Source organism: Mustela lutreola, chromosome 7 (assembly GCF_030435805.1).
Source record: "Mustela lutreola isolate mMusLut2 chromosome 7, mMusLut2.pri, whole genome shotgun sequence".
Taxonomy (NCBI): Eukaryota; Metazoa; Chordata; class Mammalia; order Carnivora; family Mustelidae; genus Mustela; species Mustela lutreola.
This window is the reverse complement of record NC_081296.1, coordinates 54290889-54307657: the sequence shown is the minus strand read 5'-3', so window position 1 is coordinate 54307657 and position 16769 is coordinate 54290889. Positions and strand designations below refer to the sequence as shown.

The 16769-nt window shown below is 37.7% G+C and overlaps 1 protein-coding gene and 1 pseudogene across 1 annotated transcript; both read right to left on the bottom strand.

Moving 5' to 3' along the window:
- Window positions 1-278: 278 nt before the first annotated feature.
- LOC131837107 (large ribosomal subunit protein eL34-like) lies at window positions 279-822 on the bottom strand (annotated as a pseudogene).
- A 10825-nt stretch (window positions 823-11647) lies between these two features.
- Window positions 11648-16769, bottom strand: C7H15orf61 (chromosome 7 C15orf61 homolog). Its single transcript, XM_059180904.1, has 2 exons — window positions 16379-16769; window positions 11648-11873 (listed from the first exon to the last, which is right to left on the bottom strand). Exons 1-2 carry the CDS (start codon window positions 16722-16724, stop codon window positions 11746-11748), a joined length of 474 nt encoding a protein of 157 aa, XP_059036887.1. The 5' UTR covers window positions 16725-16769; the 3' UTR covers window positions 11648-11745.

Sequence of the window (16769 nt, the reverse complement as noted above, 5' to 3'; positions counted from 1 at the left end):
CACAGAGGTTTTCTTTCATCTTTTACCTTGCTCTCAATCTTGAATTCTTAACCTGACCGCTTCCTACCACTTCACAGCTGCTACCCCAGTCCAAACGTGCATCGCACATATCTGCTAACCTTTTGTTTCCACCTTTGCCACTACTCTATTCTCAATCCAGTTGCCCAGGTTAGATCGAGTCACTCCTTTGGTTAAAATTCTCTAGATGGCTTCCTAACTTGTGCAGGGTAAAAACTGAAGTCCCTACACATTCTGCTCCCTTTCTGGACCCTCAAACCTCATCTCCTACCACTCCCCTCATTCATACCAGTCTCCTTCTCACTGTTCCTTGAACACCTCAGGCATTCCACCTCAGGGCCTTTGCATTTGCCATTCCCCCTGCGTGGATTGCTCTTAGCCCTGGTATCCAGGTGGCTCACTGCCTCACATTCTGCACATCTTTTTTGATCTTGGTGTTGTTTTATTACCAAGAACAGCTTTTTAAAAAAAATATTTAGCTGACTCTGTGCTTGTGCCTTCAACACTTTCACAATGATTTTCTGCTCCTTGGTAAGGAAAGCAAGCTTGACCCTTTCTCGAACACTCTTAGCAGACAGGGAAGCACCATAGACTCTGCTGACATGTTTTTCTCTTTTAGACAAGGAGAACTTTAGGTGTCACAATACGAAATCCTCAAGTCAGCTTGGGCATATGCTACATGGATTTTGGTGCTTTCCCAACCTTGTTGTAAATGATTCTATTACCAGGGGTTCAGGACAGCCTACTTTTGTAGGAGGCTGTATTGTAGGACAGCCTGTGACAGTATGTCAAACACTGGACCATTCTGAATGCCTATAGACACCCTCCCCAGAAGAGCGCAGTCTGTAGGTCTCGACCTAAATGTCCCCTTCTAGCTGCAGCCTTCCTTTAGCACATACTGTGGAGATTACAAACCAGCCCCAAACCCACTCCACCCATAGATACAAGATCCTAGCACTGATCACTATCTAACATATCATGGGTTTCATTCATTTGTCTGCTTCTCCATAAATTATAAGGTAATGAGGGAGGGGAACTGTGTGTGTCTATATTCGCTGCCATGTCCCTAGCACTTAAAATAGTAGCTGGCACATAGTAGGCACTTTAATGACATCTGTTGAGTGAATGAATGTATTTTGAAGGCAAGGTGAATTGCATAATAGGAATGCACCTTCCGTGTGCATTTCTTTGCTGTCTTAAACCTCACTTACTCCTTTGTTTTGCCACCATGACCATCATTACGGACTTCGAATGAACCACACATTTTATAGCAAATATTGATCCCCTCCTCTGCTTGAGAATTCCACTTATCTCCTTCAGGGCCTACTGTGGGCCAATTTTGGTTTAAAAGAATATGACATGGAGCGCCTTGGTGGCTCAGTCGGTTAAGCGTCCCACTCCTACTTTCAGCTCAGATCATCTCAGAGGCATGAGATCAAGCCCCATCCTGGGCTCAGTGCTGAGGGTGGAGGCTGCTGAAGATTCTCTCTCTCCCATTCCCCTCACGTGCACATGCACACGCTCTCGCCCTAAAAAATAAAAATAAATAAATAATAGAATATGATGAGAACAGAGGATGAAAACAGGAACTCTCCAGGGGAGAAACCTAGCAGACACCATTCTAACCAAGTGATCAAGCTTAACATCCCCAGTAATAAGTCATGTTGGTATCATGTGCTCTCTAATAAGAGGCAGTCAGAAGGGCAATTGACCTCCAGGGTCTTCCCCCAAAACTCAGACCCAACCTAATCATGAGAAAAACATCAGACAAACCCAAATTGAGGGACATTCTACAAAGTACCTGACAAGCCCTTAAAACTGTCAAGGTTGGGGCACCTGGGTGGCTTAGTCAGTTGGGTGTCTGCCTTTGGCTCAGGTCATAATCCCTGAGTCCCAGTATCGAGCCCCATGTCAGCCTCCCTAGTTGGTGGGGAGTCTCTTCTCCCTGTGACCCTCCCCCACCTCGTGCTCTCTCACTCTTTCTCTCAAATAAATAAATAAAATCCTTTTTTAAAAAACAACTCTCATGGCACCTGGGTGGCTCAGTGGGTTAAACCTCTGCCTTCGGCTTAGGTTTTGATCTCAGGGTCCTGGGATTGAGCTCCACATCGGGCTCTCTGCTCTGCGGGGAGCCTGCTTCCCCCTCTCTCTCTCTGCCTGCCTCTGCCTACTTGTGATCTCTCTCTGTCAAATAAATAAATAAATACATAAACAAAACAATAAATAAAATCTTAAAGAAAAACTATCAAAGTCATAAAATACACACACAAAAAAGTCACTGTCACAAACCTGAGAAAACAAAGAAGACATGATGACTGGATTCCTCAGCGGAATCCAGAAACAGGAAAAGAACAATAATGAAAAACTAGTGTACTGTGCACTTCAGTTAGTAATGATACACAATGTTGGCTTCTTTGACTTCTTAGTTTTAACAACTAAGTTTTATGTAAGGGGCTAACATTAGGGAAATCTACGTGAGGACATGTAGGAACTCTGTAATACCTTTGCAATTTTTTTATAAATCTGAAATTATTTCACAGGTGCCTGGGTGGCTCAGTCAGTTAAGTGTCTGCCTTTGGCTTAGGTCGTGATCTCTGGGTCCTGGGATCAAGTCCTGCATTGGGCTCCCTGCTCAGAAGTTTTTAAACAGAAGAATGTAAAAAGGCATGAACAAAAATGAGCACAGATTAAACCCCTAAAAGTGTGACAGGAAAGTCTACTCTACCCTGTTTCCGCAGGAAGAGAAAATAACAGTGGGAACAATTCCAGCACTCATGCAGGAGTGGAAATGACAGTTCAACAGATGTTTGTGGAGCACCACTATGTGCCAGGTACTATAGATTGTAGATGCTCTAAATGAATTAATTTATTAATTTAAAATGTCATTAGTTGGAATTTCTACATAATACATTTTCCTTTACTTTTAAAAAAAGATCTTATTTATTTATTTGACAAAGAGAGAACATAAGCAGGGGCAGCAACAGAGGGAGAAGCAGACTCCCTGCTGAGCAGAGAGCCCGATGCAGAGCTGGATCCCAGGACCCTGAGATCATGACCTGAGCCAAAAGCAGATGCTTAACTGACTGAGCCACCCAGGCGCCCCTCCATATTCCTTTAGAGAGAGTAGGCTGGTGTTCCTACAAATCATTTAAGCCGCATTACTTCTCTCTTTTTATTGTTTAAACATATCTATATTGTTTTCTTTATATTGACAAACAAAATATATCTCACATTTTGTTTTTTAGTATACATAGAACAGTGTACGTTAATTCATTACATGTGAGGTATTTTATAACTTGTTGCTTTTCTTGCAAATAATTCATATGATCTCCAGGTATGTATCCTTTTTTTGAAGCTCTTAAAGATGAAGACATGTTTTCTTTTTAGTCTTGAATATCACACATTCATTCCACAGAGTCTTCATTATATGATAAATACAGCAAATAAAAAATTAGTAAGATGTAGTTCTCATCCAGCTGTGTACAGAAACTGTTTTTTGGGTTTTTTTTTTCATTATGGCTTGAATGGACCCCGTACGTAGATTCAGAACTACTAGGCGTTTTTGACAAGTAAAATTACTAAAATTTGCCTTCAGTGTGGTCAATGCAAAAGTGTATGGAAGATAAATGGATGACTGGTGATTTTTAAATGTAATCTAAAATTAGGTGACACTACTTAGATTTTTATTCCAACTTTAAAATTCTTGGTTCCTTCATTTTAGGTATTTGGAGATTTGAAAGCATAAGAAACTACAATTTTGGCTTCATCTCACAGCAAGGAACTTAATATCATGCATAAAGAAAGCTTATGAGATAATCTCCTATCTTTATGAATTTTCACTCACTTCTTAAACACATTCATTTTTTTAAAGTAGAAATATTTTAAAGTAGAAATATCCACTTTTATTAAATGGAGTTAAACTTTAAAATTTTTTAAATCTATTTATTGGAATATTGATTTTCATTTTGTATTTTTTTATTCTTCCTTTAGGGTTTGGGTAGACAACTTTTTTAGGTCTGATTTTAAATTACGCACTTGTATGAAAATAGAGTAAAATGAATCATTTTGTGGTTAATAAATTCAATGTGCTGTTTACAGACAGATTGTTATAAAATTACTGATATATTCTAGCAGAAGCAGTAAAGGTTATGTCAAGCAACTACTAAAAAAATCATACTACGTAGTGTTAATGATGTTACCTTAACATTCCAGCTTCAGGGGCTGCATAATTGTTTCTGCCAACCCATAAATTTTTGAGTAACAACAAAATTATTGTGATTTTTCTTACTAAATAATTCATACATTACAAAGCATGTATGTAACAAGGTCCATGAATCACTAAAGCATATAATGATCATATATCTAATGACATATCTCTTTTCATAAGATGAATTCAAATAGATTTATGTATTTAGGTTAACTAAAAAATACTGAGTTTATAAGGTTCATAATTCTATCATCAACAACAATACAAAAACTTCAAATCCTCCCTAAGAAGTACAGCTTCCATGATTTGCTTTTAAAATCTGGAAGCTTTTGTTTATCAAAATGCTTGTGTTTAAGCTACTTTTCATGAAGTTTTATTGCTTTTAAATTGATACTATAAATATCACTGAAGATAAATTAATAATATAATGGAGTAGTACAATGTTCATAAACTGTATTTAAAATGATATAAGTGCAACTAAAATAGCTATAAGCAATACTATATAACACCTCATACTCGTAGTAGCTAATATTCTTCACCCAGCAACTAGGATCTAAAACAGGATATTTTCATTTACTAACATTTTAATGCTTTTCTTTGGTCTTATCTTAAATAATCTCAAACCAAGTACATCTTTTTAAAACAACACATCTCTTTATGCATGTGTGTGTGCATTTTTATGTTGAAGAATAATTGACCTACAACATTGTATTAGTTTTGGAATACAAGTATATAATAAAGATATAAAAGTATATCCTTAATGCTACTAAAAATGATCCCAAATGAGATTTCATCTGCTTAATTAAAACTAGGCTTCATAATTAAAATTTTTTAAATTCTTAGACTGCAATGTATAAAATGATATTAACATGTTTTACCTCTTTTAACCTGTAATTTTTCTAAATTCCGTTACTTTCTATAGAAATCATACAATCAGTTGTATTTCATTACAGTAACATTAAATCCTTTACTAAATTTCAAAAATTGTTTTTATTTGTAGTAAAATACATATCATACATAATTTACCCTGTTAATCATTTTTTTTAAAAAAGATTTTATTTATTCGAGAGAGAGAGAGAGGGAGCGCATGCTTGGGGAGAAGCAGTGAGGGAGAGAGAGGGTAGGGGAGAGAATCTCAAGCAGACCCAGTGCTGAAGAGAGCCGGCCACAGGACTGGATCCCATGACTGGAGATCAAGACCTGAGCCTAAACCAAGACCTACACTCGACCGGCTGAACCACCCAGGCACTGCACCATGTTAAACTTTTTTAAGTGTACAGTTCAGTGGTATCAGATACAGTCAGGTTATCATTCACATCATTGTGCAACCATTGGTACCAACGGTCTCCAGACCTGTGTTCATCTTGCAAAATTGAAACCATACCACATTAAATACTAACTGCCCATTTCCCCCCTCCCTGTGACTAATTTTTTAACAGTTTCATCCAGAGGTAATTTACATGCCGCATAGTCCTCCTTTTAGAATATACCATTCAGTGGTTTGAGTTCTCAGGGTTATGCAACCATCACCACAACCCTATTTAGAACAGTTTCATCACCCCAAAAAGAAATCCCATACCCATGACCAGTCACTGCCCATTTTCTCCCAACCTCCCCATCCCTAGACAATCACTAATTCACTTTGGCTCTGTAGATTTGCCTGTTCTGGACATTTCGTATAAATGAAACCAGGTCATACTTCTGGCTTCTTTCACTTAACATGATGTTCTCAAGCTTTGTCAATGCTGTCGTGTTTACGGGCCTATCATTCCTTTTTTTTACTAATATTCCATTGTGTGAACTTGCCACATTTTATTGATTCATTCATCAATTAGTGGCTATCAGTTTTGAGGTAGAATGAAAAATGTTGCTATGAACATTTTTGTACAAATTTTTGTGTGGCCATATGTTTTCAATTCTCTACAGTATATACCTAGGAATAGAATTGCTGGGTCATATGGTCAGTTAATGCTCAATATTTTGAAGAACAAACTTTCCCAAAGTTGTTGTATCATTTTACACTCCCACTGATAACATATGAGGGTTCCAATTTCTCCACATCCTTGGCAATATTTGGTATCATCTGTCTTTGTGATTATAGCTGTCCTAGGAGGTACAAAGTAGTCTCTCATTGTGATCTAACAGTTAATGTTGAACATCTTTTCATGTGCTTCGTAGCAAAAATTTGTATTACTTATTTGGAGAAATACCTGTTTATATTTTTCAGTTATGTTTTTGAGTTATAAATGTTCTTTATTATTCTAGCTACAAGTCCCCTATCAGATACATGATTTGCAAATATTTTCCTCTTATGCCATCAGCTGGTTTTTCATTTTCTTGATAGTATCCTTTGAAGCACAAAAGTTTTTAATTTTGATGAAGTCCAAGTTATTTTTTTCATTTTCCATTTCCTTTACTAACTTATCCTTTCCCCAAATAGGAGAATTATAGCAGGCTCTACACAAAATCAATTTCTTTACTAGAAAACTAAGTGAACTTTCAGAAACACACTAAAAACAATCTGAATTTATTTTATCCCAGTTGTACTAAATATATTCTCAATTAGCAGAACAGAATTCTGAGAAGTAGTTGGATGGCCAAATTTGTGTCAGTGGGAACTATTTTAGCCACATTTTCATTAAAAGAAAAAAATTTTTCTCAACAACTCTTCTCTAATTTATATTACAAAAATACTCTGTGGACCATGGTCACTACTAATAACACTTCGTACTGTTGGGAAAACTCTTGTGAAACATTTGTCAAGCATATAAAATAGTATAAAAGTGAAATATAGTAATTAAGATTTGTGTTCTATCGATCGTGTAGCTAAAGTAATTTTTCATTACTAACATAAGATTTAATAAGTATAAGTAGTTAAAGATTCTGACTTGGCACTAGTCATTAGCATGTAATTGAACTAGTAAAAAAATCAGTTAAAGCTGTGTTGATTACCACCTTATCTTTGAAAGGCAATTAAAGACCTCAATCATTGCAACAAGATTTGATTGTGCAGCCTTTATTGGACATTGATCTTTCAGCAAAGTGCAGTTACATTTTCCATTAATTTACAGTAACACAGTTTAACTTTGATACCCTAGACTGTTGACCCAGGTGAGATGTAATGCTAAGTACTTGTTTAGGTTAAGATGCCCTCAAACATCATTATCGTTTGAACGGTAAGTGCTGAAAAAAAAGTGGATACCCGATCTACTGGCTTTAGGATAAGGTTTCTGTTATCTGCATTAGCTTTTAAATGAAATGAAACCAAGATCCGTGTCTTAATGTCACCCCACCCATTTCAACATCATTCATTCTTTAACAGAATTAAGAGCTATTTCGTGAAGCATTACAGACGTTCTTGCTTATAGTTTTGAGTGAATATAAATATGACAAGAAATAAAATGTACATTGCAAAAGAAATATGTATGGTTTTTAATAATTACAAGTGTTTCAATTTTTTACTGAAGTCAACAATTAGCAAAGTATCAGTGACCAAGTATGTTTGATAAAAGAAATAACTACTTGTCATTTTGCTATGTTAAGACATTAGGACTGGGGCACCTGGGTGGCTCAGTGGGTTAAAGCCTCTGCCTTTGGCTTAGGTCATGATCTCAAGGTCCTGGGATGGAGCCCCACATCCAGCTCTCTCCTCAGCAGGGAGCCTGCTTCCTCCTCTCTCTGTCTGCCTCTGTGCCTACTTGTTATCCCTATCTGTCAAATAAATAAATAAAATCTTAAAAAAAAGAAAAAGACATTAGGACTGAGAAACTAGGGATTTTTTTTTTTATTAGCCACCTCTTTCATGCCCCCAGTTCTTACTGTATCTTTATGGCTGTTTATAGTTCAAGCAGAAACTAAACATTTTGACCAAAAATTTCTTCCAGTACTTGATAATTGATTTGTGTAGAAATAACAATCAATAGAATATTTGTAAAATTTTATACTAATACTCATCTTCATTAAAAAATAGTTTGGAGGAGGGGCGCCTGGGTGGCTCAGTGGGTTAAAGCCTCTGCCTTCGGCTGGGGTCATGATCCCAGGATCCTGGGATCCAGCCCCGCATCAGGCTCTCTGCTCAGGGAGCCTGCTTCCTCCTCTCTCTCTACCTGCCTCTCTGCCTACTTGTGATCTCTGTCTGTCAAATAAATAAATAAAATCTTAAAAAAAAAAAGTTTGGAGGACAAGGGGAGTTAGAGAGGAGAAGGGAGTTGAGGGAAATTGGAAGGGGAGGTGAACCATGAGACACTCTGGACTCTGAAAAACAATCTGAGGAGTTTGAAGGGGCGGTGGGGCGGTGGGAGGTTGGGGGAACCAGGTGGTGGGTATTAGAGAGGGCACGGATTGCATGGAGCACTGGGTGTGGTGCAAAAACAATGAATACTGTTACACTGAAAATAAATTTTAAAAAAATAGTTTGGCCTGGATTTTTTAAAAGACAAAATCCCATCAAAAAAGCATTGGTAGAAAAGCTGGTTTTTTTTTTTTTTAAAGATTTTATTTATTTGACAGAGAGAGATCACAAGTAGGCAGAGAGGCCGGCAGAGAGAGAGAGAGAGGAGGAAGCAGGCTCCCTGCTGAGCAGAGAGCCCGATTCGGGACTCGATCTCAGGACCCTGAGATCATGACCTGAACCAAAGGCAGCGGCTTAACCCACTGAGCCACCCAGGTGCCCGAAAAGCTGTTTTTGATTGTTTCATCAACTAAGAATATTCCTGGATGAGGTGCATAAACAATGAATTTCGGAACACTGAAAAAAAATTAAATTAAAAAAAAAAAAGAAAAAAGAATATTCCTTATACCCAGAATGGGAGGGTCAACTCAGAACCCTGCCTACCACAAGAGGCATAATCCACTCTCACCCAGGCACACGTACAATGCCTCAGTTTGTCTCTTCCTTTCTTCCTCTCCCTTATTTTTAAAATACTTTCATTAAGGAAGTCCTTTACAAAACCAGCTTTTACTGAAATGAAACTGACATTTGCTTACAAGCATATTTATCATACATTTGAAAGTAGAAAGGTTTCTTGTTTCGTTCTCAGATTACAGGTAGAAAAAACTAAGACACAAAGGAGTAGAGTTATTAGCTTGAAGTCGAAAAGTAATGCAGGACTAACACTAAAAATAGAATTAATCACCTGACCCCTAGCATTTATATTTTATCCCCATTAGGCTACAATGCTTCCATGTTGTATTCAACTTTAAAGGGAAAACTCAAACCATTACTGTTCAATGGGGAGCATTTTTGGACTAAAAGTTTCACTGTTAAGGCTCAATAAATCCAAGGAATGATATTTTAATATTTGAACCATGCTTAGCCATCGTTGAGTTCATCCTTCACTATGATCAACTCCATGAGAGCAAAAGGTCTATTGATTTTCATGTAATACAAGAAAATATTACATTTGCTTAATTGTTACACAGCGAGTGCACAGAGAAGAAATCAAGGCTCTATTTAATGCTGCAAGCAGCAGAGAATTACAAAGATCAATAGGGTAGTTTGTCAAAGATCTTCTCCAAGGAGACTACCTATCACCATATGGATAAGAAGTCACACTGACTGTAGCTATTGAAAAACAGGTAAGCAGAGTCAGCAGTACAAATTATCAGAAATCAAACAGGCCAGTGTGAAAAGAAGTGCAGCTCTACTGAAAAGCTGTATTTATAGTCTGGTAATTAAAAACCATTTTATCAGCTTTGTGCTGGGACCAAACCTTTACGGCAAGTATTGACAAGACCAGCAGCAGTGAATGAGCAGTATTTGACTTAAAACTTATGAGCTATAGTTATTTAACTTTGCCCATTACAGGGGAAATCAGTTCTAGCCTTCCTTGCAAAATGCTAATAGTAAGTTTTATTATTAATGAAGCTTAATGTAACACTATCTCCTCTGTGTAAACCATTCATTTAACTAGTGTCAAGTATGTTCTTCTGGACTAAATATATTGGCATAGGTACTTCTTTGATTAAAGTGTTAGAATTGCTCTTAGACAAGTGAACACTACATATATTTGAAGAACAGCTCACTCTCTGCAGCTCAATGAAAGCAACTACCTTTAACGAAGTTAGTTTGTATTACTTTATTCTGTTATTTTCACCTCAAGTCTCTGCCACTCACTTTCTCAACTGATTTGCCAGAAGCAATCACCTAAATGCTGGTTAGATTGTATTTTTTAAAATATTTTGCTACAATAATGTGTGAATGCTGCAGAGTACCAGCAATATATTAACATAAAATGATATATAATGTATGTTTGTAATTATGGGAGAGATCATAAATCTTAAACACTCATTGGTTTAGAAATTAAATAGTTCTACTTAGTTCTCCCTAAATTACTCTAAATTTCTAAAATTTACCATTCGTTTGGGTATTTTGTAACTACCCCCAAGGATAAATTTTTTTAAATGACTTTCCTTTCAAAAATGCAATTAGCTTAATAAAATCTTAACACAAAACTGCCATCAGGTCTTTAAAATTTCGGCCCATTTCCCATCGCCAAGAAGTGTATGGATATGTACCATTTCAGCTAATTGCTTTTATAAAGAGACACCAAATTTATTCTTCTGAGTCTTCCTAGATCTTAATTGTTCTTACAGCTTTATCAGCATGCTATTTTAACTCTTAGTAAGTCTTAATTTCATCATCTTGGTACATTTACATTAACCAGAGTCATTATTTTCTAGAAAGTAGTATAGTATTGGATGTTTAGGCAGTAAGAAGTTTCAACATTACATCTAGACCTCTCATCCAAGTAAATGGCACAAAGCCTTTAAGACAGGGGCGCCTGGGTGGCTCAGTGGGTTAAGCCGCTGCCTTCGGCTCAGGTCATGATCTCAGAGTCCTGGGATCGAGTCCCGCATCGGGCTCTCTGCTCGGCAGGGAGCCTGCTTCCCTCTCTCTCTCTCTCTGCCTGCCTCTCCATCTACTTGTGATTTCTCTCTGTCAAATAAATAAATAAAATCTTTAAAAAAAAAAAAACAAAAAAACAAAAAAACAAAGCCTTTAAGACATACCCACTGAAAATCCTGGCAGCTGAATGGTTTAGATTTCAGATTACAGTTAAAATCCATCAGTTTTGGAATTGCCAATGGTATTACCTCCACATATATCCTAAAATCCTCTACTTCTTTTTCCAGTGTCCTATAAAAGATTTTTTTCTACCTTCCTTCTTTGTGTGGGTGTCTCCATTTTCTCTTCAAAGAATCGATTTGAATTGCTAAGACCTAACTATAAAATATATACATATTATAATCATCATTTATCTGTAATTTAACCCAATTCTAGGAAAAAAATTGGTATATGCTTCATGCATCTGTAGCTCCCACTGGCTAAACCGAGTGTGCAATATGTAACAACATATGAAAAGCTTTGCCTCTTGAGGGCAATGATTCATCTTAAAGAATCCGACACCATAGAAAGAAAAAGGTGTTTGCAAAAGTTTTATTTTAAAGGGTCAAAAATAAACATTGCACATACACACAAGAGAAAATCTATTGATATTTATGTTCTCCAAGGCACACCTTCAATACATGGCACCTTCATCTTCTTTATTTAGAAAATAAACTGTTACTGGTCCATAACTGGTCTGTACAGTCTCTGTGATTCTAGCAAATAACCAGGAGCCAAGTCCATATAATAAGGTTGGAATACCTAGAAAACAAACGAATATGTTATTTATGAACATCAATGCTTATTAATTAATCATGCATCCATGTATTTGTAATGGTATAAATCACAGACAACTCTTCCGCAATGTCAACAAATTGTAAAGTTATGAAAATATAAAGATAGGAGTACAGACTGATTCTAATTATCTAAGAGCTCAATTTCATCAGTTTGTGGAATAGGGGAGCAACTATGTGAGCCTATAAGATTTTTAAAACTGTAGATAAGGCTGGTTTAAATTTTAATTCAAAGCACTTTAAGCACTAATTCATCACTTCCAAGTAATTATGAAGTGATTCTACATTCTTTTCACAAATAAGCAAACAGAATATTCATTAATTTAGTTGTAGATGCTCCAGATTAGTGGCCTTGAGCTCAAATTACTAGGACGACTTTACCGTGCTTTATATCAAACAGTAACACTGATGGCTAAAGTAATTTTCTATACAACTTAAAAGAAACTGGGTCAAATAGCTGTCTTCAAAACCTGAGGCAAACCCTAATTCTAAGGAAGATTTTAGTATAACAGTTATGAGAAATATTCCCATGAGTATTTTTACAACTGATTTGAAAACAATCTTGTTTTAACCTATTTGAAATAGGTATACAGTAGGCTCCAACAACATGTTTCTTCTTTGGAGTATTTCCATTTGATAAGATTTTGCTGTTACAGTTGAGATCAGTGGCCATTTGTGATGCAGGAAACCAAACATATACTAGCCAGAGATAATGGATTAAGCGTTCATGCATATGATACTATACTGGCCACAGAATAAACTTTCACGGTTCCTATCTTTTTAAAGGTACTTATTTAAAATCAGTGACTATTAACATACTAAAAACATGTATAAAACCACAGGCATATATTGTATGTGCCACACAAATATTAGCTTTATTGTTCTTGTGTAGGAATTGGACAGAAAAATGACAATTTAAAAGGACAGCTGTACATTTGGAAAATCCCTCTTTCTAGTTAATAGGGAAGCCATATGCTCATGACTAATCCTTTTGCTAGATTAAAAAAAATTTTCCTCAAGAATATATTTGCTGTATTTATGCTCATTTTGAGTGTGTAAGTGCATTGGACTACTTTGTGCTTTTTCCCTGAAGCTGCATTCCAACCACTGTGATGCCAGAGAATAATCAGGAGAAGCGTCACTAGCTGGCAATGGGAACAGGCAAAAATGCCCATTCAGCCTGGCCCCTCTATTTTTAGGAATATACTGGGTCACAGCTTGTCACTATCCTAGGGTTCCCTGGAACTCTCATGAAATCTTTGACAGTATATTGCCTTCTTTGCCTTGGTAACACCCAAAAGAATCTCTAAAGGCTTCAAGGCAATGCCACCAAAAAACCCACAAAAACTAGCATCATAAACCAACTTACCAAAAAGATAAAAAAAGTAAAGGGAGTATGGGTAGGGAAGTGGACAAGAAAACAGGCAGAAGTGAATGAAGATTAAGTTGAAATAAAAAATAAATTTAAAATACAGTATCACGGGGCGCCTGGGTGGCTCAGTGGATTAAAGCCTCTGCCTTCGGCTCAGGTCATGATCCCAGGGTCCTGGGTTCGAGCCCTGCATCAGGCTCTCTGCTCAGTGGGGAGCCTGCTTCCTCCTCTCTCTGTGCCTGCCTCTCTGCCTACTTGTGATCTGTCAAATATATAAATAAAATCTTAAAAAAAAAAAATACAGTATCACAATGTGAAACCTGAAAACCAATGGAGGAAGAACTGAGTTCTAGAAACAATTATTAATTTCTAAATATACTGACAGTAAAATATATAAAATATGCCTTTTAAACCAATGCTAATGATATAAATTTAAGGAATGGCTGGTAAAACTGAAATCTTGTTTTACAGTGCTTATCAGTTTTCAGTTAAAATACTGACATGTTTTAAAAACCACATAAATCAATGGTCAGTATTTTTTCAGCTAAAATGGAGAACTCACCAAAGATTACTAGCTTATAATAACTACATTATCTCTTATTAAGAAACAGCTAGGAACCACTATCACTGATGCTGTTTTATAGGGGATGGGGTTGTGATACAGGAGTCAGAAATTCTGTATTTTTTTTTCCTGCAGTCTACTTAATGCAGTCAGGCTAAAATGAGAAGATTTGCCACTTATATAATTTAAACATTAAAAAAATAATTTTCTTTATGTATAGCACATATGCTATGAAGTCTATAAAATTCCATGAGAAATTAAATTTTTCCCAGACTGAAACATAACATCAAAATGAACATGAAAGTCAGTTCTTTGCATAATAATTCATTCTGAGTCAGCTGAACAGTAGGTAAACCACTGTCAAATTAAGCACTTAAAAAAAATTAGAACTTCTTAGCAAGCCTCCGATTACCCATTCATTCCAATGGTAAGTTGCTTTTCTTAAATCTCAATCTACTTCCCAGCAGGATACCCAGACTGATAAACCATCAGTAAAATGTCAGCTTTCACTGATGGGAAGGCAGAGAAGAAAGGAACAAATGGTAAAAGAGAAATCTTTATTATTTACAAAATGGAAAAATGGATTACTCAGATAATTATTAATTTAGAAGAGAATAAGAGGAATAAAATCCTAAGTATTTTTATTAATAGAATAGGAACTAGATGATCCAGAGGGGCAACTGTACCTCACAGAATAGGAAAGAATCTATTATCTAATTCCCTACCTTAAGACAAAAGTACAAAATAAACATTACCAAATTGGTAAATACACTAATGTTTAAAAAGTCCAGGAAAAAAATTCCCTTTGATAAAGGGAATAAAAGCCAATTTGTATTAAAGCATGCATGAGCAGAAACTTTTCCTTTTTGTTTAACTTAAAACTCTTATTCCCATGTAGGCAGGATTTTTAGAATTTCCAAAAGACAACTGAATCAGTCTTCAGGGTTCTCTTTCACATAAAGAAACTATAACTGTTGTTTCTTTCCTCAAAGTGTTTCACTTCTTTGTGTGAGAATGTTCTGGGTATTCTAATTTTCTCTGGATTTTTCTTAAAAAAGAAGCCGCTAATTATTAAGGTGTTATTAAAAGTGTTAAGTTTTAAATAAAAACTTTCTTTAAAAGGCATTTGGCTATTATCCTCCAACTATACTCTTCTGTTAACCTGTTACTCTTTACGTTTGGGATGAATGACTGCTTCTGATTCTGAAAACAGTAAAAGTTCTTCCTGAATCAATTTATCACTCTAGTCTTTCCAAATAGTTTTGAATCACACCTTCCAAATGAACTTACCCTTCAGCTTCAAACCAACCTCAAAATTAGTGGGCATGTTCTATGTAGTCCATCAGCCAAATATACAAAATTTCAAAGAATTATGCATTGCTAAATAATCTCCTCCTTGGTGGACTGAACTAGGGGCAGTCCCAGTAGATCAATGGCTCAAGAATCCCATGACTGACATATGGGAATTATTATAAGCAAAAATACATAAATACCATATTTAAATTTAATGATCCATCAGATTATATAATACCAGTGCATGTACACAGGGGTTTAGCTTTAACTCTGGTTTTAAAAAACCAATTGGGTAACAGGGTTCAGCTCCCACATCTAGATTTCGAATTACTAAAATCTGGATCAAAGTGATATTACCTATTAATAGGCTCAAAACATTTTGAGGCCTCTCGATAAAGATACAAACGATATACCTATGTCAATGTTCATGCCTCTTCCATCATTAGCCAAAAGAAAAGAAGCAACCAACAAGAATAAATACACTCGGAATTAGAATATTACCATGAAAACACAGAAATATTAAAGAGGCAGAAGGCTTTGGTACCTTTTAGGCCTAGGACTTTAGGAAGCTGATACGACTGTTGAAAACCTTTAGTGCTTTTAGTAAAATGTACTTGCTGGGATTTCATATAAAGAAAACAATGAAACTCAGAAAGTAGTTGCAGTTTTCATAATAATGAATGCACCCAAGAAAATGATGGTCATGGGAACGAATCCTGCCATGCTGTAAGATTTCTTAACTTCAGAGCCACTCTCCAGTGGGGTCGTTTCTTTACACCCTCATTCTTACTCCCCAATGTTGGGGTTTTCCCAGTCAAGAGCTGCCGTAGATGAGGATGGAAAGAATGCCCCCTCCCTAAGGGTGACGCCTTGTGGTCCCTCGATACAGGTCTGGTATAAAAGCCCTACTTTCCAGGGAACGACTCAGTAGCAACTGCTCAGCCGCGACAAGCACCTACGCGAGGGGTTAGGGATGGGGAGGTGGGAGGCAGAGACCCAAATACCAGTGCCAAGGCCAGAGTGGATGGGACGCGGAGGCAGGGTCTGGGAAACCCAACAGCTCCGGGAGAAACGTGGTGAGCCCGTGCGCCCGGGCGAGCCTGCGCGGGGCCCAGGAAGGGCTCCGGCATTGCTGTGGCCTAACCTAGGGCCGGGGTCTCGGCCTCCAAGCGACGTTTGTCAGCGTGCTTTGCAAACAGTGATCCCATTGTCAGCGGGGCGTCCTTCACCGGCCCAGGCCACTCACCCAGGTTGACGACCTTGAGCGCCGTGAAGAACCGATCCTGCCCGGCCAGGTCCTGCCAGGGGGCCTTGGAGCAGTGGTATTTGATGAAGGGGAAGCAGCCGGTACGCAGGACGTGGTAGTTGGCGCCCTGCACGGGCCAGTTGAAGTGCGAGAGGCCGAACTGGTCGTTGCGGACCGCGCTGTAGGGCACGCAGAAGGAGGTCCAGTGCGGCAGGCGCCGCTGCAGCAGGTGCCGCGTCAGCACCTCCGAGGCGCGGGGCTTCGGGCGGGAGGCGGCGCCCGAGGCCCAGGGCCGGCACAGCAGCAGCCGGAGCGCGGCCTCGTGGGCCCTCCGCAGGGGCTCCATGGCCGGCCTCTCGCGTCCCCGCCCCTCGGCGACCGTGGGGCGCGC